The 27,840-nt window shown below is 34.9% G+C and overlaps 1 protein-coding gene across 1 annotated transcript in view; it reads left to right on the top strand.

Moving 5' to 3' along the window:
• The first annotated feature begins 44 nt into the window (after window positions 1-44).
• Window positions 45-27,840, top strand: part of LOC128653901 (S-adenosyl-L-methionine-dependent tRNA 4-demethylwyosine synthase TYW1) — an 824,555-nt gene continuing 796,759 nt past the window's right edge. Inside the window, exons 1-4 of the mRNA XM_053707460.1 lie at window positions 45-200; window positions 16,183-16,322; window positions 19,430-19,564; window positions 20,631-20,732. Of these exons, the coding sequence (XP_053563435.1) occupies window positions 137-200; window positions 16,183-16,322; window positions 19,430-19,564; window positions 20,631-20,732 (441 nt within the window). The 5' untranslated portion in view covers window positions 45-136. The remainder of the gene's footprint in view (window positions 201-16,182; window positions 16,323-19,429; window positions 19,565-20,630; window positions 20,733-27,840) is intronic.

Raw genomic sequence — 27,840 nt, forward strand, 5'->3', positions numbered from 1 at the left:
AGTTGATTTAAATTAAATCTAAGGAAGTGTGATTTTTTTTTAAATAAATATGGCCGCCCCCATAGATGCGTGAGTCCGGGTTAAGAAGATTGGAAAGAGTTGTGAGACTTTGCTTTTAATCTCGTTATTGTGCAGGATGTGTCCGGACCTGAGTACTCTGCTGATGCTCGCGACTGTTGTAGCAGTAGTGAGTGGGCATGGTATGTATAGAGAGGCCTGCAGGTGACGTCTGCAAGCAATGTGAGCTACAGATTTCTTCCATGCTGTATACACCAGTCTGACCTGCTTAATAATGGTCCTAACGGGTTTAAAAGTAGCATCAATATTTCAAGTAAATACGTGTTACATGTTTATCTGTGCATCTAATTACTTTTCTGTTTGGGGATTAAAGGGACACTAAATGATTCAGATAGAGCATAACATTTTAAGCAACTTTCTAATTTACTCCTTTCTCCTGCTATCTTTATTTTAAAACCAGGAATGTAAATCTTAGCAGCCAGCCCATTTTAGGTTCAGCACCATGGATAGCGCTTGCTTATTGGAGGATTACATTTACCCACCAATAAGAATGCATAACCCAGGTTTTCAACCAAAAATGGGTCAGCTCCTATGCATCACGTTCCTGCTTTTTAAATAAAGATAGCAAAAGACAGAAGAAAAAAATATTAGGAGTAAATTAGAAAGTTGCTTAAAATTGCATGCTGTATCTGAACCATGAAAGAAAAATATTGGGTTTAGTGTTAAACCCCCCCCCCCCCCCCCCCACACACACACACACACAACAAGGGAAGTGTTAGTGTCAACATACTTTTGACATTCTGGTAAATATCTTTTGTTACAATACAAAAAAAGTACAATTTATTTTTTCCTGCACAACCAGCCCACAGTTCTAGAGTTCAAAAAGAGATAGCAAAAGCACTACTAGAATGAGGTGGGGATGCTCCGTCAGGTTTAGATGTAGTTATACCTTATGAACTAGAGTGCTTGTGCAACAAAACAACTTGCAAAACTGATCTGAATCACAATAAGAATTGGGACTCAAAGATTGCACTAGAGCTGCAACAACTAATCGTCATAATCGATTATGAAAATAGTTGTGAACGAATCTCATAATCTATTAGTGAGTTTGCAATTAGTTGGTCTGTGCACAACACCAGCTGCTTCACTCCAATGAGCTCCTGAGCATGGTATTGTGTTTTATGGTTATGTCCTTAGCCTAAAGGACATCTACAGATGTTTACTTTTCACTTTTTCAGGACAGTATACGTTTACAACTACCCCTGGCTTATGTGTAACCCAGCTATAATAGTCATGATTTGGATTGATTATATTAAATCTGGTAATTTGAAACTATGCTTTACACCTAGCCCCTAGATTGATGGAAGTTATTTAAATTGATGTGCACTATTATCTGTTTGCACAAATATTAGCTGTTTCTTGCTATTGCTGATTATATGTACTGTATTAATAAATGTGTAAGGCTTTGTCCTGTTATTGATATATAGTCCTTAGCACTTTTGATTTGTTTTTTTATTTTTAATAAATTGTGATATGTTTCAGATTCAACCTTTATAATTATATATCTGTTATTTTTAGAGCGGACTAAATATTTTCCCCTAACCTTTTAGCTGGTTATTTACCATTGCATATAGATATTCAAGATATTTTTTTTTTATGTTAGAATGAAGTCAAGGCTCACTATATTGAGAGGCTTTGAAAAAGCCGAAACCGTATCGGCGAAACATGTCAGGGCAGGGTATTGTCTAAATACCCAGGTTATCCTTTTAATCTGCATAGTAACTCGCTTAGTAAAAAATATAAGTAACCTGCGAAAGCGTTATTCACTCTGGGGATTTTTAAAAGACACGATCCAACGTTATAATTATAAACCTTGTAGGGTACAATAGAAATGGGAGATACGGGACCTTAATAGACTCGATTAATAACTATTTATGCCATAATAAGGCTGTGTGATTTCGGATAAACTTTATCACTTAGTGTAATACTAACGATCATACTCATGCCAAAATAAGGCCTTTTCTTCTGTAAATTGTTATATATAAGGTTACCGCTGTTACCTCTAGTATCTCTGAATACTTAGGGGGGTAGTTATCAAGCCGTCTACTTTTCTGGCTTCGCCGGCCCAATACGTCCGCCTAAGCTCGCCTACCTTCGCCGCCGCGGACCTTGAATACGTTCGCCTAAGTTATCAAATAAAGCTGTCAAAAAGCCGCGGGGCGATGAGCAGCGGACTGTGACAGTTATCACTCATCCGATCTCGCTGCCCTTTGGCTTTTTCCCAGCTTTATTGCTAGCCTGTCACTAAGCACTCACACTAAACTACACTGTTCTACCCCCTATACCGGCGCCCCCGGAGGCCCCCGCAACTAAATAAAGTTACTAACCCCTAAACCGCCGCTCCTAGACCCCGCCGCAAGTCTTATAAATGTATTAACCCCTAAACCGCCGCTCCCGGACACCGCTGCCACCTACATTATACCTAGTAACCCCTATCCTGCCCCCCCTATACCGTCGCCCTCTATTATAAAATTATTAACCCCTATCCTGCTGATCCCGCACCTCTCCGCAACTAAATAAATAGTTTAACCCCTAAACCGCCGCTCCATGAACCCGCCGCAACCTATAATAAATTTATTAACCCCTATCCTGCCCCCCACTACGCCGCCGCCACTGTAATAAAATGATTAACCCCTAAACCTAAGTCTAACCCTAACCATAACGCCCCCCTAACTTAAATATTAATTAAATACATCTAAATAAATTAACTCTTATTAACTAAATGAATCCTATTTAAAACTAAATACTTACTTATAAAATAAACCCTAATATAGCTACAATATAAATAATAATTATATTCTAGCTATCTTAGGATTTATATTTATTTTACAGGTACCTTTCAATTTATTTTAACCATGTACAATAACTATTAAATAGTTATTAACTATTTAATAGCTTACCTAGCTAAAATAAAGAGAAATTTACCTGTGAAATAAATCCTAACCTAAGTTACAATTACACCTAACACTACACTATACTTTAATAAATTATTCCTATTTAAAAATAAATACTTACCTGTAAAATAAACCCTAAGATAGCTACAATGTAATTAATACTTATATTATAGCTATCTTAGGATTTATATTTAGTTTACAGGTAACTTTGTATTTATTTTAGCTAGTTAGAATAGTTATTAAATAGTTATTAACTATTTAATAACTACCTAGCTAAAAGAAATACAAAATTACCTGTAAAATAAATCCTAACTTAAGTTACAATTAAACCTAATACTACACTATCATTAAATTAACTAAATAAACTACCTACAAATAACTACAATGAAATACAATTACATAAACTAACTAAAGTACAAAAAATAAAAAAAGCTAAGTTACAAAAAATAAAAAATTAAGTTACAAACATGTTAAAAATATTACAACAATTTTAAGCTACTTACACCTAATCTAAGCCCCCTAATAAAATAACAAACCCCCCCAAAATAAAAAAAATCCCTACCCTATTCTAAATTACATAAATTTCAAAGCTCTTTTACCTTACCAGCCCTTAAAAGGGCCATTTGTGGGGGCATGCCCCAAAAAGTTCAGCTCTTTTGCCTGTAAAAGAAAAATACAACCCCCCCCAACATTAAAACCCACCACCCACATACCCCTAATCTAACCCAAACCCCCCTTACAAAAACCTAACACTAATCCCCTGAAGATCATCCTACCTTGAGTCGTCTTCACTCAGCCGAGCCACCGATGGAACTGAAGAGGACATCCGGAGCGGAAGAAGTTAATCCTCCAAGCAGCGCTGAAGAAGTCTTCGATCCGGCCGATGTCATCTTCAAAGAGGCGCTGAAGAGGTCTTCTATCCGGGCGAAGTCATCTTCCAAGCCGGGTCTTGAATCTTCCTTCCGCCGACGCGGAACCACCTTCTTCACCGACGGACTACGACGAATGACGGCTCCTTTAAGGGACGTCATCCAAGATGGCGTCCCCTCAATTCCGATTGGCTGATAGGATTCTATCAGCCAATCGGAATTAAGGTAGGAAAATCCGATTGGCTGATCCAATCAGCCAATCAGATTGAGCTCGCATTCTATTGGCTGATCGGAACAGCCAATAGAATGCGAGCTCAATCTGATTGGCTGATTCCATCAGCCAATCAGATTTTTCCTACCTTAATTCCGATTGGCTGATAGAATCCTATCAGCCAATCGGAATTGAGGGGACGCCATCTTGGATGACGTCCCTTAAAGGAGCCGTCATTCATCGTAGTCCGTCGGTGAAGAAGGTGGTTCCGCGTCGGCGGAAGGAAGATTCAAGACCCGGCTTGGAAGATGACTTCGCCCGGATAGAAGACCTCTTCAGCGCCTCTTTGAAGATGACATCGGCCGGATCGAAGACTTCTTCAGCGCCGCCTGGATGATGACTTCATCGGATGGAAGATTTCTTCAGCGCCGCTTGGAGGATTAACTTCTTCCGCTCCGGATGTCCACTTCGGTTCCATCGGTGGCTCGGCTGAGTGAAGACGACTCAAGGTAGGATGATCTTCAGGGGATTAGTGTTAGGTTTTTGTAAGGGGGGTTTGGGTTAGATTAGGGGTATGTGGGTGGTGGGTTTTAATGTTGGGGGGGGGGGGGGTTGTATTTTTCTTTTACTGGCAAAAGAGCTGAACTTTTTGGGGCATGCCCCCACAAATGGCCCTTTTAAGGGCTGGTAAGGTAAAAGAGCTTTGAAATTTATGTAATTTAGAATAGGGTAGGGATTATTTTTATTTTGGGGGGGGGTTTGTTATTTTATTAGGGGGCTTAGATTAGGTGTAAGTAGCTTAAAATTGTTGTAATATTTTTAACATGTTTGTAACTTAATTTTTTATTTTTTGTAACTTAGCTTTTTTTATTTTTTGTACTTTAGTTAGTTTATGTAATTGTATTTCATTGTAGTTCTTTGTAGGTAGTTTATTTAGTTAATTTAATGATAGTGTAGTATTAGGTTTAATTGTAACTTAAGTTAGGATTTATTTTACAGGTAATTTTGTATTTCTTTTAGCTAGGTAGTTATTAAATAGTTAATAACTATTTAATAACTATTCTAACTAGCTAAAATAAATACAAAGTTACCTGTAAACTAAATATAAATCCTAAGATAGCTATAATATAAGTATTTATTACATTGTAGCTATCTTAGGGTTTATTTTACAGGTAAGTATTTAGTTTTAAATAGGAATAATTTATTAAAGTGTAGTGTTAGGTGTAATTGTAACTTAGGTTAGGATTTATTTCACAGGTACATTTCTCTTTATTTTAGCTAGGTAAGCTATTAAATAGTTAATAACTATTTAATAGTTATTGTACATGGTTAAAATAAATTGAAAGGTACCTGTAAAATAAAAATAAATCCTAAGATAGCTATAATATAATTATTATTTATATTGTAGCTATATTAGGGTTTATTTTAAAGGTAAGTATTTAGTTTTAAATAGGATTCATTTAGTTAATAAGAGTTAATTTATTTAGATTTATTTAATATTTAAGTTAGGGGGCGTTAGGGTTAGGGTTAGACTTAGGTTTAGGGGTTAATAATTTTATTACAGTGGCGGCGGCGTAGTGGGGGGCAGGATAGGGGTTAATAAATTTATTATAGGTGGCGACGGTGTAGGAGGGGCAGATTAGGGGTTAATACATTTAATATAGGTTGCGGCGGGTTCAGGGAGCGGCGGTTTAGGGGTTAATACATTTATTATAGTTGCGATGGGCTCCGGGAGCGGCGGTTTAGGGGTTAATATGTATAGAGTAGCTTGCGGTGGGCTCCGGGAGCGGCGGTTTAAGGGGTAATAACTTTATTTAGTTGCTGCGGTGTAGGGGGGGTCAGATTAGTGATGTTTAGACTCGGGGTACATGCTAGGGTGTTAGGTGTAGACAGCTCCCATAGAAATCAATGGGATGTCTGGCAGCAGCGAACTTGTACTTTCGCTATGGTCAGACTCCCATTGATTCCTATGGGATCCGCCGCCTCCAGGGGTGGCGGATTGAAAACCAGGTACGCTGGGCCGTAAAAGTGCCGAGCGTACCTGCTAGTTTTTTGATAACTAGCAAAAGTAGTGAGATTGTGCCGCACTTGTGTGCGGAACATCTGGAGTGACGTAAGAATCGATCTGTGTCGGACTGAGTCCGGCGGATCGAAGCTTACGTCACAAAATTCTACTTTTGCCGGTCTCGAGCCTTTGATAACTAAGGCGAATCAGCCTCGCCACAAATACGTTGCGGAATTCCAGCGTATTTGAGGTTGACGGCTTGATAACCCCCATAAACTCTGATTCAGTGACCACATACTAAAGTGTCACAAGTCATTCAGTATATTATACTTTGGAAGAAATATTTATAAGAGCACCTTACAGGAAATTTAACGTAGCAATACGAAAACGAGGTGTTCAGTGACCCAATAACAAGTTTACTTAACAAAGTTACTGGTAAATCAGTATTTTTTTTATACCCAAGGGGGATTGAACGTTGGGTTTAGTATAGTATACAGATCGTAGCAACAATTGCAGCAATTTGGTAGTTATTAAAATATCAGCTATTTTACTGGATATAAGTTGCATTATCCCAATAATATAAATATGTATGCATGAAATAACTTAAGCATAATATGAACGTTCACATTCATGTCAAATAAGGTTTCTTAAGTTCCTAATAAATACAGCATCCGTAGCCTAATTAAACATACAATCATAGATGCTTATTGTGAATTGACACATACTCTATTAGAAACCAAAATCATTGTGCTTCACAACATATTTACTTATAGGTTATATTGCAACTTAAGAGTTACAATTTAGCCGGTCATTTATATCGGCTTTATACAAGATGTGTAGTATGCGAGCTATAAATTAAGACAGTAATCATCAGTGTGAATTTAGAATCCCTTTCTACAATAGTAATATATTCTTTGTATGTGTACTATGAAAATATTGTACTTATTTGAAACCGTAAAAAAATTGCCCGATTATCTGAGATTGCTCTATAAACAGTAAACTATGAAACCTTAAAGGGACAGTATTCTCAGTATTGCCATTTATAAGGATATATCAGTGCCCCTTTGTGAATAAATAATATAGCTACTCTCAATCAAGATTATTTCAATACTGGAAGATTTGTGTCTTAATAAAAAGTACATATTAAACCCAAGTTTCCTCTAAACAAAGCTGTAAATTGAAGCACATTCCTGTCAGCTACCTCAACGCTACCTACTTAATAATTTTGATGCAGATTCGAGTTCCTATGTGTTTTTAAATTACACACACTCACATAATGATTTTATATAATTTTTTGTAACAATAAGTTATGTTTTAATTACAGAACCCAACCCATTGGTTCTTCTTTGCTCAGTTTGATGTCCTACATTCACTGGGGTAATAGAAGTGCTAGATAAGTGCAATCTTTGAGTCCTAATTATTTTTGTGATTCAGATCAGTTTTGCAAGCCCACAGTTCTAGCCTGGTATCCCCAGCATCACTATAATATAATTTATTTGCAGAGCTCTGACATGTTCTGCAGATTTTGATTGCCATGGTTTGATACTGCTGCCATTATGTCTCCAGTAACCATCTCTCTGTTTCTCACTGTTAAGGGTGGGATGGTTACTGAGAGTAAACTTAGCAGGTGATTTGTGCTGCAGGTCAGTGACAGTGCTGCTGGTGATATTGTGACTTTTCTGTTGAGATCTTTGTGCTGCAAGTGGTACCCTTGCAAGATTACCACCCTTTTTACACTGGCCTTAGCAGAGAGTGGTATTGCTGCGTTCACAAGAGCATTGGACTGTAAGAAATGTAGTCCCTTAAAATTGTGTTAACAAGTTTCCCAACATAAAAATAACAGTGCTCTGGAATATATAACCATGATTTTTGCTCCTGGATACTATCGTGAGTCATCAAAATTAGGTAGTAGCAGGTAAATTACAGATGGGGTTCCAATATAAAAAGTAAGAATTTTAATGGTTTAGCAGCCAAATGATTGTATAATATATATCACAAGACTTCTACATTTTTTAGCCGGGTTCTATATTTTGAACAAATGTGCTCTTTTTATTGAGATGTGAAATAGGGCACTTCCCTATAGTAATGGTCTATATGTTTATGGTACTTCAAAGTGGTTGCCATTGCTAGGGCAATCATCTGATAAGCAACAGGGTATATGACGAGGGGACACTCCTATGCCACACAGGACTTCCACATTTTTTTTTAGCCGGCTTCTAGATTTTAAACAAATGTGTTTTTTTGTTCTGCACTTACATCTCTTAACAGGAACTGAAAAGCTCACAATTTCATAATGGAATTGCAGGAAAAGGGGACAAAACAAATTAGTTAATATTGCAGAGTTTTGTTTTTATATATACAATTTAACATTTTATATTACCATCTCAAAGTGTTTAATGTCCCTTATAAGTTTTACATTACCCTAGTGAAGATTTCATCTACATATTATGTATACTTTATATAGTGCAGGCTTTCCTATTTCTTCCACATGATTGACTGTTGCCATCTCAAAAGCAGAAAGTACAAAAACTAAAATAAATGGATGTGAAAATCGCCTTTAAAAATAGACATGCGGATTCTCCTAGTGGCGCCAAAAGCACAATTTTTATTTAATTTAGCTTTTAAAATGAGGATTTCTGCCACCACTCTTTCCTATATTTATGACATGGTTTCTTTATGAGAAACGTGGTACTTATTGGATCATCAAAACCCAGAAATTGACCATTTTCTTCCCTTTAAAAAAAAAAGGAGAGGCTGAATGTGTTCTAGTCCTGCAAAAGGACAGAACACAAAAAGACCTATAGGGGGTGCTCTCTAGACACAAACCACAGTTGTGTGTTAAAGTGAATGTAAATTTTGATGATAAAGTGCCCAGTTTTTAAAAGTTCCATTAAAAACAGGGGCACTTAAATTCATAAAAATTTACATTTCACTCGTGTTGTGAAAATACTTTTTAAACTTGACAGCCACTCCAGCTTCCCCCGGTCGTTGCAAGCCTATTCCTACGTTGGAAATGACGGATCGGTTGTCCTCCAATAACTGCTTCCTCCCGGGGGAATCAGTGTCTAATTCAACGCCATGATTTGAGGAAGCAGGATTCCTCATTTTAGACCCAGGAAAAGGCTTTGCCACGAGCGGAGGAAGCAATGCAGCGGCTGTCAAGATTAAAAGGTAAGTATTTTCACAACACAAGTGAAATCTAAATTTTGATGAATTAAAGTGCCCCTGTTTTTAATCAAATTTTTAAAAAACGGGCACTTTAGCATCAAAATATACATTCACTTTAAGTGTGAAAGTCCATACAAACAAAAGTAAATATCCAAATAAAGGCAGCTCTTTGGTGTGAAGTTGGTCAACCTCCCAAGGGTAAAAAGCTCTAAAAAAATAAAAAAACACAAAGGTGCCAAATATCGCGATACAATAAAAATTAGGGTTGCACCAATACCATTTCTTTAAGTCTGAGTACAAGTACCGATACTTTTTTTTAAAATACTCGCCGATACCAATTACCGATACTTTTTTATGTCATGTGACAGTGTCCCAAGTACAATACAGACTAATGATTTAAGATAGCTTCTTTATAATTATGAAGAACTATAACTCAAAATACATTATGATGAAATAATAAAACAGTTTTATTTGCTTGTTGTCACAAAGCAAATATTACATTTAAATATATTCATAATAACAACAGTAAATAACCAATGTAATATCACAACCAACCAAAAGTGCAATACAGTAAACAATATACCAGTGCACTGTTTAAACATGGGGAACACTATGGGCTAGCTTACATTTGACTGGTAAGCTTTACTAATGCTCTCATTACATGGCCAACTCCATTAAAGTCTATTGAGTTGGAAATGTGAACAGAGCATTGGTAAAGCTTACATAGTAAATGTAATCTAAATCTAGTCCTATTGTAAGATGTGTGTTCATATGACTTAACTTAATTTTTTCTATAAACACTCTTCCTGCAATTATATAAGCTAAGGATGTTCCTCAGAGTACAGTATGTTTTGAGCATAATTGTGCAAGATAAGAACTAGCAGTATAACAGGCAATCTAGCAATTAAAATATTTTTTCAAAAGTTAGTAGCAAGTTCTTTTACGTATGTTTCTGCTATCAGTAATGTTGTTTGATGCTAAGCTGAACAGTCTTTCACTTTCAGCACTACTGCATGGGACAGAAAGATAATTTTGGGCCATTTTAGCCAGAGCTGGAAATCTCAGTTTATTAACTGGGGTTTGTCTGAACGAGGTACAGTGATCTCTCTTACAATAATACAATACAACAGCAATTTGTATTGGCAGAACAGAAGTGAACCATTTTTAGTTGAGTCTCCACTACAGCTTAAAATTAAATGGAAACATGCAGTTGGAAAAAACTCCACAAGATAGCGTATGGGTAGGAAGTGGAGATATTGGTTTAAGTATCGGTGCATTTGCATGAGTACAAGTACTCATGCAAATACTTGGTATCGGCACCGATACCGATACTAGTATCTGTATCGGTGCAACCCTAATAAAAATTATACAAAATATTGATAGTTATAGCTGTTGAACTCACAAAAAGACAGCCCCAGTCTGGTGCAGTATCCACTTGCTGGGTCCTCGTAGTTGCCCAGTTAACTATCACTGTGACGACCAAGGTTAACCAACCCTGGACAGTTACTTGTTTCGGTAAAAGAAGGTAGTCTCCAGCAGTGAGCAAAGTGACTTTTATTTTTAAACACAGGTCAAATACAGCAACGTTTCGGGCTAACAATAAGCACTCTCAAGCCTGACATAAATTAAACAAAACACCATATAAATAGCCATATTGGCGCCAAACAATTGTGAAAAAAATTGCACATATATCGCCCTCCAGTGGTGGACTTGAATATTGCATGTCAAAATACATATTCTTGCAGTTACAAAAATACAAATGTGTTACAAAATATTTTACATTGTATATTTTGCAAAAATTCAATAACCAACTTCATAAATAAAGTGCCAAGTGATCCTATAAAAATAAAAATAAAAAGTAAAAAATTAGAATTGAATAATATTAGTGACAACTAAATTCAATGTGAATATACTAGTGATATAAATATATTAGAGACATTCAAATTTATTAAAATTTAAAATTAATCACAATACTCATATCAGAATCTCTTAATTACCATATATATATATATATATATATATATATATATATATATATATATATATATATATATATATATAAAAACACAATCAAATGGACTATATTTAGATTTAAAAATTGATATATATGGGAATCCTTCAACAAAGGATACCCATATTGCAATAAGTCAGAAATTTAAAAACTAATGGGTACTCAGTATATATTTATATATATATATATATATATATATATATATATATATATATATATATATATATATATATATATATATATATATATATATATATATATATATATAGATAATGCCAAATGTCCATATCCAATAATGTCACTAAAATGACCTTTTTGACTTGCTGATTAAGGCATAATCCATTATAATGCTGAATTTAAATATAAAGCCAAAGTAAATGCAAACCCCTAAGCTTACTAAAACCTATTTATCTTGCTTAATATTAAATTACAATTTTTAAATTTTAAATGTTGTCCAATTACACTCCCTATTGAGGCCTAGGCATGTGTATATGTTCCAAAATCTGGAAACGTAATTGGCTGATACTATGTCCTGCTTGTAAAAAATGCGCAGACACTGGAGCATCCTTGCCACATCTGATATTTGACTTGTGCTCAGATATCCTCTCACGTGCCTCTCTTGTCGATTGTCCAATGTATACCAATGAGCATGGACACTTAATGGCATAGATGATAAACTCTGTTCTACAAGTCAAATATTCTTTAATTCTGTATTTTCTACCTGTATAAGGATGAAAAAATTCTCCTCCCTTAATCATAGAACTACAATTTATGCAAGAAAGGCAAGGATAACATCCTGTGCGTCGCTTACCAGTAATAGTTTTCTGATGATACTTATGACTACCAACATCTGCTCTAACCAATTGATCTTTAATATTTGGACTCCTTTTGTAAGCCGGCATTGGTGGTTCATGGAATACATTAATGTCAGGATGGCACTTCTGTAGAATGTGCCAATACTTCCGTATAATTTTATTCACCTGACTACTCCTGGTACTATATTGTGATACAAACAATAGCCAATTGGTCTTATCTTTATTCCTATTCCTCTTATTTCCAATGGGTTCAGACTTTCCAATTCTTGAAATGATATTTTGCTTTTCTTTATTCACAAGTTCAACCGGGTAACCTCTTTGTATATATTTGTTTGACATCTGTTCCAGTCTTCTCGTTTTTAATTCAATATCAGACACAATACGATCCACTCTTAATAATTGGCTTTTTGGTATTGCTTTAAAGGTGGAAGGTGGATGAAAGCTTCCATACAGCAAAGTATTATTTTTGCCTGTGGGCTTTGAGTAAATATCCGCTCTCAATCCATGATCCACCTTATAAATGCAGGTGTCTAAAAATTGAATAGACTGCTCATTCCATGTCAAACAAAATTTAATGCCATTAACAGACTTATTGAGATCATCAATGAATAAGAGTAGGGATCCAATGTCGCCATACCATATGCCAAACACATCGTCAATGAACCTCCACCATGTGGCACCAAATTTCTTAAATAATGTATGTTCATAGACAAAAATCTCTTCGAAATTGTTCAGAAAAATGTTGGCATATGTTGGGGCGACATTGGATCCCATAGCAGTACCCTTCTTTTGAAAGAGAAATTCATCCTTTAAAAAGAAAATAATTCATATAGAGAATAACCTCTAACAATTCTAAAAAGAATTGTATCTGAGAGAAACTGAATCTATTGTCATTTTTCAAAACCTTGGCAACTGATTCTATCCTACTTGTATGTTTAATAGACGTGTATAAACTAGACACGTCAAGTGTAAACAGAATTACTTTAGTATTTTCCAAATCCAGTTGTTCAATTTTTTTTTTTTTTTTAAAAATCATATGTATCTTGGATATAATATGTAGATTTGACCACATATGGTTGTAAAATCTTGTCCAAGAAGATAGAAATATTAGTGAAAATAGATCCTGATCCTGCCACTATTGGTCTGCCAGGTGGTTCTAACTCATTCTTATGTATCTTTTGCAGACAATAGATGACAGGTCTCACTGGATGTTTAATATGTAAAAAATCATACATATCTTTAGAAATCAATCCATTGTTTTTAGCTTTACCCAGAATACTGATAATCTCTTTCTGAATAATATGTGTGGGGTCATAACCAATCCTGATGTATACAGAGGTATCACTAAGTTGTTGCTCAATTTCAGATATATATGCCTCCTGGTTCATCACTACTAAGGCACCACCCTTGTCTGCTGCCTTAATAGCCAATTCCTTTCTCTGTTTCAAGCACTTCAAGGATGCTGAGTCATTTTTATATTCCATCAATCGTTTTTGGAACATAATATCAGGTGTCTGGAATAATTGCTCAACATCCCTAAGCACTAATTCAAAGAATGTATTGGCTCCATTATCAGTAATGACGGGATTAAAATTGCTATTTTTTCTAAGACCCACTGTCTGGCAAGTAAGCATCTCATTGCTCTTAAAAGGGGTTACCACATTATCTCTGTGCACTAGTGAGTAGTGGGTGCTGTATCCATTCCTATTCATTTGAGTTACTTGTTTGGCACAGAAAGGGTTATCAGACCCCTTCTGCTGTCACTAGTCTGTCACAATCTAGCCACTCCAGGCAAGCCTGTGACTTAATTCAGTGTGTGCAAGGGTTAACACACTATCTGGTCTGTATTAGACTTCAGAAAAAATGTCCAAACTCCCCTTTAATGCCACCCACACTAAACTAAAACCATATAGCTCCAAGCTGCCACCACTTATGATTTATTAAAGGGAAAATTCTAAGGAAAAACCCAGACTTACACATTGACTCTCAAAATACAATTTAGCAGAAAATAACCTAAAATATACAGTCTTACTACTACCAGTCTCTTTCAGTAACGTAGTTGAAATATTAGACAAAGGCCAAAGCTTAATGAAGGTTTATTATGTGAAAAATTGGCACAATGCATTAATAATAAAAAGATATTAACAAAATTACACAAGCAAACATTTTATATATATATATATATATATATATATATATATATATATATATATATATATACATTCTTTATGTTTCTGAGCATTATTTCTTATAAAAGCACTTATTTACAGAGCTGGCTGTCCTATCAATGACCCCAGTGTAGTTCCTGGTTTGAGGCTGTGTTCTATCATACCCTCTGCTGACAGTTTGTAGTAGACACAGAAGAGTCCTTTATGGCTCAAAGTATTTATGAGGGGTCTGGCATATCAAAGGAAAACATACACACAGCACAAACACAGTTCTTCTTGAAAAAACAAATGTTTTTTGCACAAAACTACAGAAAATTTACCCCTTAGCATCTCAATCATTGGGTGTTCATGACAATCGCCAATGGGGGAATGGAAGACTTCTGAACAGGGATAACCATACGGATCTTCCTATGATATAAAAACAAACGCCACCATTGCACAGTACAGCAAAACCCAGAGATTAATTGAGAGGGGGGGGGTGTACTTGCAATATAAGCAAGCTGGAGCTTCACAGCCGCCCAACTGACTGTAACCTCAAACAGTATAGGGATACTTTCCAAAAAAGTCCCAAACGAGGCAAGTATAAAATGCAAGTGTGTAGATGGTAAGATAAATAACATTTATTGGTAAAACAAAAGCGACGTGTTTCTCAGCTTTCAAACAAGGGCTATTTTCATTTTTCCTTACTCCTTTCCCAGGAGCAGTTGTTTTTAGAAATGTTGGGAGTTATTGTTTAGATGTTAGCTAAAAGGTGGTGTTCTATGCTTTTGTTTCGTTCTATGATTTAGGGCTTTCAAATATAATTCCTGCGGGGTGTGTGTGTGGAGATAATAATATATATAATATAACTTATCTCTATTTTATTTTTCTTCCTTTTTATATTTCTTTTAAATAATATTCCAAAAGAAGACTGTTACAATAAAATAAAAAAGGAATACACGACTGATAAAAATCACAATAGTACATACATTGCATAGATATTCATACTGAATAAGCCTATTTATGTCATATGCATTAGGCAAAAATGAAGTACTTTTTGATACATAAACCTAAAACCTTATCTCAGATAAAGGTATACTAAACCCACAATTTATCTTTCATGATTCAGATAGAGCATGCGATTTTAAGCAACTTTCTAATTTACTCCTATTTTTCTTTGTTCTCTTGCTATCTTTATTTGAAAAAGAAGGCATCTAAGCTAAGGAGAGAGCCCATTTTTGCCTCAGAACCCGGGACAGTATTTTTCAAACCGATCAGCAGGGAAAACCCAGGTTGTGAACCAAAAATGGTCCAGCTTCTAAACTTACATTCTTGCTTTTCAAATAAAGATAGCAAGAGAATGAAGAAAAATGATAATAGAAGTAAATTGGAAAGATGCTTAAAATTGCATGCTCTATGTGAATCATGAAAGATAAAATTTGGGTTCAGTGTCCCTTTTAAAGGGCTACAAACATTTCTGGATCGAAAAACGTGTTGTATGAACTGATCAAATAGCAAACTACTCCACTTTTTAAAGAGAGAGAAAATACTATATTTGAGAAACTGACACTGCAAGAAATATAATACAGTATTAGAAAGATGTATTCCTAATCCTGTTATAAAAGCAAATGATAACACCCACATTACTGGAAGGATGGTTAGCTAGGAGCACAAAAATAAAATATATCAACATCTGTGTTTAGTAAGTATGTTGAATGATTAATTTGAGTCACAAATATTTGCTTTTAAAGATTACAATAAAATAAGATCATGTTCTTGTGTGTTTTCAAATGTTGATTCTAATTGATAAATTGACCTGGTATACTATATATATGATCATACTGTGTCACTTAATCATAACTTTTTTTTTTATAGGCCTTCTCCAGCTCAGTTCATTGGCATGGTCTATTGTGTTTATGGTGATAGTAGTAGTGTGAATAAATATTAAAATGTGCTATTGATTTTTCTCTTTATTGTTTTCTAGATGAAGCCGCATTATGGGATTATATGTATGCACATTTGATGTCATTATGGCTTAACAGATTTTATGTCTACTCTTGCGCTGCGTTTGGTTTCACCATCTGGATCTGTAGCCAGTTAATCAGAACTAGGAAAAACAAGCAGGTAACAGAAATTGGAAGCTTCCACCATGTTCTACATTGGTCATGGAAATGTATTAATGTTGTAAAAATTTTTCTCACATACACTTTTTCTTAAAACGACTCTATAAATGAGATGTTTTATCTCTTGTGTACAAAATAAAGCATTCTTATGAGTTTAATATTATAAAGTGTGCCTAATAGTATTTCTGTGATACAGTTGCAAATTTTCTTTTTTGTAACAACTCTTCTAAAATATAGCTCTTTAGTAAGTATGATACATTCGTAAGACATATTTTAGCCCAATTATAATGATCTGTCCTGATGTTCAGTATCTTGTATTACAAGGCTAGTCTGCCTACGATTTGTTTCAGTTGTCTACTAGTGTAATTCTGTATGTAGTTTGGATATATACTACTTCTCTCTATTTTGTTTATTGTAATAGTTATCTAATTATAACAAAGAAAAGTGAATTTTTAAGCTCCATTTATCAAGCACTTCTCTCCCCTTTGACCTGCAGTTAGAATTAATTGAGCAGCGGTCATAAGACTGCAGCTTCCATGCCCTGTTCTTGTTCACCTCTTCTGACCGGGGAGATTGACCGCTCCTGCCCATGCATAATTGGCTGTGCGCGGGCAGGGGGTGGGGTTGAATGCAAGCGCAAAGGAGCACTCGTGTGCAATGGTAAATGCAGGCAGCGGATTGCTGCCCGCCAGAGGAGAAGCCCGGGCTGACAGGGATGAATATGTATGCCACGGGATGATAAATCAATCCCAATAGTGTAAATAATCTTAATGGGATAGAAAGGTCAAAGCTGGAATGGGTGCATTTCAATTTTTAAAGAATCATTAATTATAGTTGACGAAGTGCAATTTCAAATGAGCAGTAACTTTTTTTTTTTTTTTTTTTCTGAAAAATGTCTGTTCTGTTTTCTGTCCTGCTGTATCATGTGACGGCCATCAGCCAATCGCAAAATGCATATGTGTGTATATTACCTCCTTGGCTTGGTAGGGGCTGGTGCATCAGAAAGTATGCAAATAAAAAGATTGTGCACATTTTGATAATAAAAGTGAATTGAAATGTGGTTTTTTTTTTTTTTTTTTTTTTTTTTTATTATTATATACTCTATCTAAATCATGAAAGTTTAATTTTGACTTTAGTGTTCCTATACATTGAAATATTTTTTCAATATTCTTCCTTTTTGCAAAAATGCTTATAGTAAAAGTTATTTTGCACATATGCTGTGAGGGCACCAGTAAGTAAAAAGTAGATTTCCATAATCAACAAATGCAAGATAAAGACAATCTAATAGCTCTTAGTCTGAACTTCAAATGAGTAGTAGATTTTTTTTTTTCTGACATTTAAAAGGACAGTCTAGCCAAAAATAAATTTTCATGTTTTAGGTTGGGCATGTAATGATAAATTTACATTTATCATCATTTGCTTTGTTCTTGGTATTCTTAGTTGAAAGCTAACACTAGGTACGCTCATTTTTAAACCTTCGAAGGCTGCCTCTTATCTGAATGCACATTGACAGTTTTCACAACTAGAGGGTGTTGGTTCATGTGTGCCATATAGATTACATTGTGCTCACAGCTGTGGAGTTACCTAGGAGTCGGCACTGATTGGCTAAAATGCAAGTCTGTCAAAAGAACTGAAATAAGGGGGCATGTTGCAGAGCTTTAGATATATAATAATCACAGAGGTAAAAAGTATATTAATATAACCGTGTTGGTTATGGAAAACTGGGGAATGGGTAATAAAGGGATTATCTTTTTAAACAATAAAAATTCTGGTGTAGATTGTCTATTTCCACTCCTCCTGTATCATGTGACAGCCATCAACCAATCACAAATGCATATAAATATATTCTGACTTCTTGCAAATGCTCAGTAAGAGCTAGTGACTCAAACTGTAAATATAAAGATGGTGCATATTTTGTTAATGGAAGTATATTGGAAAGTTGTTTACAATTGCATTCTCTATCTGAATCATGAAAGTTTAATTTTGACTTGTGTCCCTGTTTAAAGGGATAGTAAACCCAATTTTTTTTCTTTCATTATTCAGATAGAGCATGCAGTTTTAAGCAACTTTATAATTTACTCCTATTATCAAATTTTCTTTGTTCTCTTGCTATCTTTTTTTTGAAAAAGCAGGAATCTAAGCTAAGGAGCCGGCCCATTTTTTGTTCAGAACCCTGGATAGTGCTTGCTTTTTGGGGGCTACATTTAGCCCCCAATCAGCAAGCACAACCCAGGTGCTGAACAAAAAATGGGCCGGCTTCTAAGCTTTACATTCTTGCTTTTAAAAAAAGAAAGAAAAAAAAAAAGATAGCAAGAGAAGGAAGAAAAATTGAAAATAGGAGTAAATGAGAAAGGTGCTTAAAATTGCATGCTCTATCTGAATCATGGAAAAAAAAAATAGGTTTACTATCCCTTTTAGTCTTCACTGAAACACGATACCCTCTGAGCAGACATGGTATTTGTATCATAATGCTCTAGTCACACTTAGCATGTGTGCTTGTGCAGCTGAAACCGTATTAACTTTTACTAGAAGCATTTTTGCTAATGGAAGTATCTATTTAATATTGAAAAGCTGTCATGCGTTTATCAATCTTGACCTTTCTATCCATTTTAACATGCAATATTTTTATAATTTTAGGAACTTAAAGGGACATTAAACCCAAAGATTTTTTTTCATGATTCAGATAGAGAATACCATTTTAAACAACATTCCAATTTATTTCTATTATCTAATTTGCTTCATTCTTTAGATATCCTTTGTTAAAGAAATAGTAATGCACACGGGTGAGCCAATCGCATGAGGCATCTATGTGCAGCCACCAATCAGAAGCTACCAAGCCTATCTACATATGCTTTTCAGGAAAGGATTACAAGAGAATTAAGCAAATTAGATAATAGAAGTAAATTAGAAAGTTGTTTAAAATGGTACTCTCTCTCTGAATCATAAAATAAAAATTTGGGGTTTAATGTCCCTTTAATAGTTTATTTGGCTTCTAATACTTTTGTTTGTCTTTATCAACCCCCCTTTTTCTTGCTTCTTTTTTTTTTTTTCTATTTCAGCATTAGAAATTTTAACCTCATTGAAATGTGTGTCCTTCTTTTTTTCTAGGTTGAAAGTTTGCAACAGAATGGTTTGCCTCTCACAAAATCTGTGAAAAGTGATGCCTGTTCTGTTCCCAAGGAGAAAGATGTACATGTTGCTGGTGTGAAGATATTTTATGGCTCTCAAACTGGCACTGCCAAGGTGAAAATAAAAACTCAGCAACTGTATGGGCATTGCTGATACATTGCACACGTGCATGGTTAGCGTCTCCACAGTGTCACATGACATCTGGACTAGTACTTGTCATTTTTTGAGTCAAAAGGGCAATGGAGAACTGAGTGTAATGAGGTGTATTGCAAGAGGGTGAATAGGGCATGATAGAAATAACCATGACATTATTATATTAAAAGCATATTCGCCCTAGAATTGTTTAGCCAAAGCTTAATAAATGCCCAGACTTTTTTTTTTTTTTTTTCCACATGGTTATTGTTGTATTCCCCTGTCATTTAACCATTCAATAGACATTTAATAGTAAATTCTAGCCACATTATGTCATTTTTAGATGACTTTGGTTCAGTTTTAGTCACTATTTTGCTTTGTTGTTTTTGTTGTGTGTGTTTATTTTTTTTTAATGATTTAACTGTTGTCATGACATTAAACTTGACATTTTAAATTTTGAGTTTGACGCATTGCATGGCTGTGCAATTTAAATAATTTATAATGTAACTTCCGTAACCATACGTTTGTCACACCATTAATTACTTTTACTTACAGGGACATAAAACACTTTAAGATTGTAATATGAAATATTTAATGATGCCTTGTTAAAAAAAAAAATCTTCTTGTAATTTAACACTGAAAATTTTAGGTATTCTAATTTTTGGAAACTGGAAGTACAGACCCCAAACTACACAAGGCTAACCTGCTACATATTTGTCCTGTTTATGCAGAGGTGATAAGATACAGAAAAACAATCTAACCTTTGCTAACCAAATGACATTGGCAAGCTTGACTAGCTTATCTAAATAAATCAAGCAGTGGGGAGAATTTGGCAATTAACAAACAATTGCAGAAGGTTTTCACACTGTATATACGATAATGTTGGAAGAAAGCAGAAAAGTCTTGTAATAACAAGGTGTTTTATATCCATCTAAGCCTATTGCTACAGACTAGAAATATAGTTTTGCATTAAGCTTTATTAATCATGATTGTACATGGCTTTAGATTCCAGAATATTATTACAACCTTGTTTTGTTTTTCAACCTAGGGCTTTGCCTATCTTCTGGGAGGAGAAATCACTGCCTTGAACTTGCCGGTAGAAATAATTAACATGAAAGAATATGATCCAGACGACCAGTTAGTTGAAGAGGTTAGTCAAATTGAGTCTTTATTTTTAATTTTTATATATCTACCCTTTTTAATCTAGATTTATCTGTAGACATAAACATTAAAATTATTTGACTTCAACCATCCATCATTGACATCATACAAATTGTCACAAAGCTTGAGAAATCCTGGGAACAATGGAGCCATAGCTCCTAAAACTTTTTGTTAAGTTTATATATTTGTCTGTATATAAATTACTTTCTGTATATGCGATGCCTCAATATTCTGTCTGGATCCTAAGCTTTGAAAAAATAATAATAAAAATGGGAGCATGATTGTAGTACTTTAAAAGGTTGCTAAAATATAAATACATTAAAAGGTATTCTACATTTCATTGTCACAATGCAATCTGCTTGTTTTATTTCAAGACTGAAAACAAACATGTTTTTTTTGTTTTGTTTTTTTTAATAAAAGGAAAAAACACAACTGTCAATAAAGTACAACTTAGAGAGCAACATGAACTAGGTTGCTGTATAGGATGTAACCAGCGCGGTGTGCAGTCTCTTGGTTCATGTGTTTTGTTATAGTTTAGTATAGTTAACTTTTTTTTATTATCTGCCGGAAATCATCCAAACTAACACTCAAGGTCCATCATAGTTGTCGGCTTTTCTACTAGCAAGAGGAATAATAAAGCCCAAATGTACATTGTATACTTTTCCAGTGAAGCAAGATGTAAATGCATACATTTTGATTGCAGGATAAAGGGACACTAAACCCAAAAAATTACAGATAGATCATGCAATTTTAAGCAACTTTCGATTTTACACCTATTTATCATTTTTTTTCTTCATTCTCTTGCTATCTTTATTTAAAAAGCAGGAATGTGATGCATAGGCGCTGGCCCATTTTTGGTTGAGAACCTTGGTTATGCTTTATTGGTGGCTAAATGTAAGTTTCCAATAAGCAAACACTATCCATGGTGCTGAACCTAAAATGGGCTGGCTGCTAAGATTTACATTCCTGCTTTTAAAATAAAGATCGTAAGAGAACGAAGAAGAAATGATTAATGGAGTAAATTAGAAAGTTGCAAAAAATTTGGTTCATTGTCACTTTAAGAACCAAAAGGCCCATTTAGTCTTTTTTGAGTTTCCTAAAAAAAAAATAAAAAAAAATCTTTCATAATTCAGTTACAAAAAACAATTTTAATCAGTATTCCAATTTACTTCTATTATTTAAAGGGACATGAAACCAATTTTTTTCCCTTTCACGATTTAGAAAGAGAATGTAATTTTAAACAACTTTCTAATTTACTTCTATTATCTAATTTGCATCATTCTTGTGTTTTCCTTGGCTGAAAAGCATATCTAGATAGGCTTATTGATTGGTGGCTGCATATATAGATTATAATAGAAGTAAATTGGAATGCTTTTTAAAATTGTATTCTCTACCTGATTCATGACAGAAAAAAATTGGGTGTAAAGGGACATTATACACTAGATTTTTCTTTGCATAAATGTTTTGTAGATGAGACATTTTATATAGCCTAGCCCTATACAGCTTTAAAAAAAAAAAAAAAAAGAAAAAAAAAATTATAGTTTTATTTAGGAGAATACCGACGTATATCTACTAAAGCTTGCTCCTGTTTGTGCAGCCTTTTCATATGCAGAGGAAGGGGGCGGTGTCTGATATTTCCCACTTTCAGTGGGAGTTCCAGATAACCTTTTTAACAGTTTCTAAGTAAGTTTTTTTTTTTTTTTTTTTTTTTTTTTTTTACGGTTTTATACTGGATTTTTAAATCGGTATCTGTGCATATTATTCTTTATAGTAGTGTATATTACATGCAGTTAAATGAAAATTGGTGTATACTGTCCCCTTTAATTTTCTTCATTCTTCGGATATCCTTTGTTGAAGATTTAGTAATGCACATGGTTGAGCCAATCACACAAGACATCTATCTGCAGCCACTGTGCCTATTTTAGATATGGTTTTAACAAAGGATATTGAGAGAATAAAGCAAATTGGAAAATAGAAGTAAATTGGAAAGTTGTTTAAAATTTTGTGCTCTTTTCAAATCGTGAAAAAAAATTTGTTTCATATCCCTTTAAGCCAAAAGAACGTAGGTACTACTTCACTTAGTACTTATTACCCAGCGTACCTTGTTGATGCAGTACCTACATCCAATATATTGGCTAATGCTGCAGTCCTTGCTGACAGTTTTAACATCAAAAACTGCAGCCAGGGGCAGAAGGTATCTGCCTTCATATGGTAAGGAAGAACTGAATGGTCCTTTTTATGGTTTGTTTTCAGACTCCTTATACATGCATTTGACATGTCACTGTGTAGCTATTTGGACTGGGTCTCACTGACAAAGCTTTGTAGACTGAAACATAGACCTAAATTCCCATGTTTTATGCAAACAAGGGTGAATTGATTGCCATTTTGAATAGTTCCAGGCTGATATTGTGCAACCAACTTATTAATTCTTGGGGTTTCGCCTATTTTTATTCTTTTTTTTTTTTTTTTTTTCTTTTTTTATTCTTCCTTCTCCAAGCATATACTCTTAAAATCCCCCCCCCCCGATGTAGTTAAGATAAACAATTAGTTATGCGCAAGTGAAAAGAGGTTTATTGCTAGTGTTTGCACGCGTCTGGTTTATCACTCATATTACAAGTTTAAAGTAAACGTGCTAGAATGATTACTGTGTCCTCAGAGCTCTGGTTAATTAATAATTAGATATTCCTATACAGTATATTAATTTCTCTTTCTCTCATGTAATTGGCAAGAGTCCATGAGCTAGTGATGTATGGGATATTACAATCCTACCAGGAGGGGCAAAGTTTTCAAACCTCAAAATGCCTATAAATACACCCCTCACCACACCCACAATTCAGTTTTACAAACTTTGCCTCCTATGGAAGTGGTGAAGTATGTTTGTGCTAAGATTTCTACGTTGATATGCGCTTCTCATTTTGAAGCAGATTCCTCTCGGAGTACAGTGAATGTCAGAGGGATGTGAAGGGATAAAGCAAAAATGTAGCAAAGTCCCAGGAATTGATGTATAAAAAATTAGGTTTATTAGAACATAGTTAAAACATGAAAAAAATACAGAGTAAAAACATAGAACGGTCTAACGCGTTTCAGCTAGCTCTTGCCGTAATCATAGACCATGTCTATTGTGTGTTTTACAAAGACTTAAATACGTGTCAAATTACATGTTAATCTAGATCAGAATACTTAACCCTTACATGCTGTGAAGAAAGCTCCTTGCTACAAAGTACTAAAAGTGCATTATCACGTATTTCTATTCAGATCACATATGTACCATTAACATATTGTATAAAAATAAATGTATTAATGTGTCAGACACTAATAAAATCTAGGTGATTAATGAATCCCTTAACAGCAAAGATAAAGGTGTTGAACATTCATTTTAGAAAACTTTTTAACACCAACTTTAGATATCTAATTATGCTGTTAGTACATATAGTGAATTAAATACACATTACTTCGTCCTGACATTTTTGCATTTAGTGAAAATAGTCGAATGTACATTGCTTAATCCTGACATAGCATAGGCTTATACACCAATGGACCTGTAGACATTTTAGAAATATAGTGAAGTATCCATACTTTTCTCTTTGTGCATAGAAGGCATTTAACTCCATTAGAAAGTGTTATAGTAAAACACATATAGCAATGCTTAGTTATTTAATTTTAAATTTTGATTTTAGAGGACTTCCAATGGATATCCACACATCATAAGCATGGAATACACCATGTATACATAAACTGTGTGAACCAACAAACAAGACTATGAACTGGAGTCTACAACTCGAAACTATTTAGCATATGTAGATACATGTACATTCAGATATTGTGTTATTACGTTTCTTAGTTAAGGCAAAATCTATCTACATGTATAAATATATACGCCAAATACAAAGAATGCATTATTCGATTATTATTTCTACTCCCAGAAATTAACAAGATCGAATTCTGAATTGTATCCACTAGGGATTTGAGTTTTTAGTCTAAAGATCCAATAGACTTCCTGTCTACCTAGTATTAGAGATTTATCTCCTCTCCTAGGTGGGGTTCTAATGGCTTCTATTATGTTCCAGCTAAATGAACGAGCTGATTGATGATGGACTTCAATAAAATGTCTACTTAGCTCAGAGCAAGGGACCTTGTTTCTGATATCACCCAAGTGCTCTCTTATACGTGTCCTTACATCATACCACATAGCTAGAACTACAGTTGTGACATCCTTGTATATGAAAAATTTCACCTGTTGTATATGATCTAAAGGTGCTAGTAACATTATGATATTCACATGCTTTACAGCGGCTACTGCCGCATTTATAGCTACCATTATGTTTAAGCCAAGAACTGTCATTAGTGTGTATTTGTGTGGTGGTTTTTTTTTTTTTTTATGTGAAGGGAGTATCACCTATTGAATGCAATGGTTTTCCTCACGGGAGATCTATTTCATAGGTTCTCTGTTATCGGTCGTAGAGATTCATCTCCTACCTCCCTTTTCAGATCAACGATATACTCTCATATTCCATTACCTCTACTGATAACCGTTTCAGTACTGGTTTGGCTATCTGCTATATGTGGATGGGTGTCTTTTGGTAAGTATGTTTTCACTCTCCGCTATGGTTTGGCACTTTATGTATTTATATAAAGTTCTAAATATATGTATTGTATTTATATTTGTCATGATTCAGGTTTTCGGTATATTTCCTTTTGCAGACTGTCAGTTTCATATCTGGGAAATGCATTTTTTATGACTGTCATTTTAAATTTGCGGGCAGAATTAGGCTTGTGAGGGCGCAAAATGCCAAAGTATATTGCGTCATTTTTGGCGCAAAGTTACGTTAGATGACGCAAATTTGTCACTTCTGGAGTCTTAGTTGATGCCGAGTCCTTTCACGAAGTTGCGTCTTCAATGACGCGAGTGTGTCATTTCCGGATGTTGGCGCCAATCTTTTTTTTTCGGTTTGTGTTGTGCATCATACTTGCCGCCAAATATTTTCATTATTTAAAACCCCATTCCTATATGCCTCCTTGCCTTTTTTCTCTTATCAGAGGGCTATGCTGTTTGCATTTTTTTTCCCATTCCTGAAACTGCCATATAAGGAAATTGATAATTTTGCTTTATATGTTTGTTTTTTTTCTCTTAGATTGATGTCTCAATCTCATCCTGTCTCAGAAATCACTGTTGGAACCCTGCAGCCTGATAACAGTTCTACCAAAGCTAAGTGCATTTGTAAACTTGTGGTGATTATACCTCCAGTTGTGGTTTGTAATAGTTGTCATGATAAACTTTTACATGCTGATATGTCCATCAGTAACAGTATATTGCCTGTTGCTGTTTCTTCAACATCTAATGTACAAGATATACCTGTGAATTTAAAATAATTTATTGCTGATTCTATTCAGAAGGCTTTGTCTGCCATCCAGTCTTCTAATAAACATAAAAGGTCTTTTAAAACTTCTCATAAAGTTGATGAAATTTCAAATGACTGACAACATATTGAATTATCCTCCTCTGATGAGGAGCTATCTGATTCAGAAGATCCTTCCTCAGATATTGACACTGACAAATCTACTTATTTATTTAAAATGGAGTATATTCGTTCTTTGTTAAAAGAAGTGTTGGTTACATTGGATATTGAGGAAACTAGTCTTCTTGATATTAAAACTAGTAAACGTTTAAATTCTGTTTATAAACCACCTGTGGTTACTCCAGAGGTTTTTCCAGTTCCTGATGCTATTTCTGATATGATTTCTAAGGAATGGAATAGACCTGGTGGTACTTATATTCCTTCTTCAAGGTTTAAAAAATTGTATCCTTTGCCAGCAGTTAGATTGGAGTTTTGGGAAAAGATCCCCAAAGTTGATGGGGCTATCTCTACTCTTGCTAAACTTACTACTATTCCTATGGAAGATAGTACTTCTTTTAAAGATCCTTTAGATGGGAAACTTGAATCTTATCCAAGGAAAGCCTATTTGTATTCAGGCCATCTTCCCAGGCCTGCAATTTCTTTGGCTGATGTTGCAGCTGCACCAACTTTTTGGTTGGAAAATTTGGAATTGGATTCTAATTTGTCTAGCATTGTTCACTTGGTTGAACATGCTAATCCTTTTATTTGTGATGCCATTTTTGATATCGTCAAAATTGATGATAAATCTATGTCTTTAGCTAGAAGAGCTTTATGGCTTAAATCTTGGAATGCTGACATGACTTCTTCTAAGTCCAGATTGCTATCTCTTTCTTTCCAAGGTAATAAATTATTTGGTTCTCAGTTGGATTCGATTATTTCAACTGTCACTGGAGGTTCTCGGTGCCCTACTCTCTGTAATCAGAGAGCGGGGTATTTTGCGGTATTTCCTTATTTGGACGATATCTTGGTACTAGCTCAGTCTGTACGTTCTGCAGAATCTCACATGAATCAACTTGTGTTGTTTCTTTGAAAACATGGTTGGAGGATCAATTTACCAAAAAGTTCTTTGATTCCTCAGAGAAGGGTCACCTTTTTAGGTTTCCAGATAGATTCAGTGTCCATGACTCTGTCTCTAACAGACAAGAGATGTTTAAATTTGGTTGCAACCTGTCGGAACCTTCAGTCTCAGTCATTCCCTTCAGTAGCTATGTGCATGGAAGTTTTAGGTCTCATGACTGCAGCATCGGACGCGTTCCCCTTTGCTCGTTTTCACATGAGACCTCTTCAGCTTTGTATGCTGAAACAATGGTGCAGAGATTATACAAGGATATCACAATTAATATCCTTAAATCCCAATGCTCGACTATCTCTGAGTTGGTGGTTAGATCACCATCGTATAGTTCAAGGGGCCTCTTTTGATCACAACAGATGCAAGTCTTTCAGGTTGGGGAGTTGTTTGGGGATCTCTGACAGCACAAGGGGTTTGGAAATCTCAAGAGGCGAGATTACCAATCAATATTTTGGAACTCCGTGCGATTTTCAGGGCTCTTCAGATTTGGCCTGTGTTGAAGAGAGAACCGTTCATTTGTTTTCAGACAGACAATATCACAACTGTGGCATATGTCAATCATCAGGGTGGGACTCACAGTCCACAAGCTATGAAAGCAGTATCTTGGATACTTGCTTGGGCGGAATCCAGCT

The sequence above is a fragment of the Bombina bombina genome, chromosome 3 (assembly GCF_027579735.1).
Source record: "Bombina bombina isolate aBomBom1 chromosome 3, aBomBom1.pri, whole genome shotgun sequence".
Taxonomy (NCBI): Eukaryota; Metazoa; Chordata; class Amphibia; order Anura; family Bombinatoridae; genus Bombina; species Bombina bombina.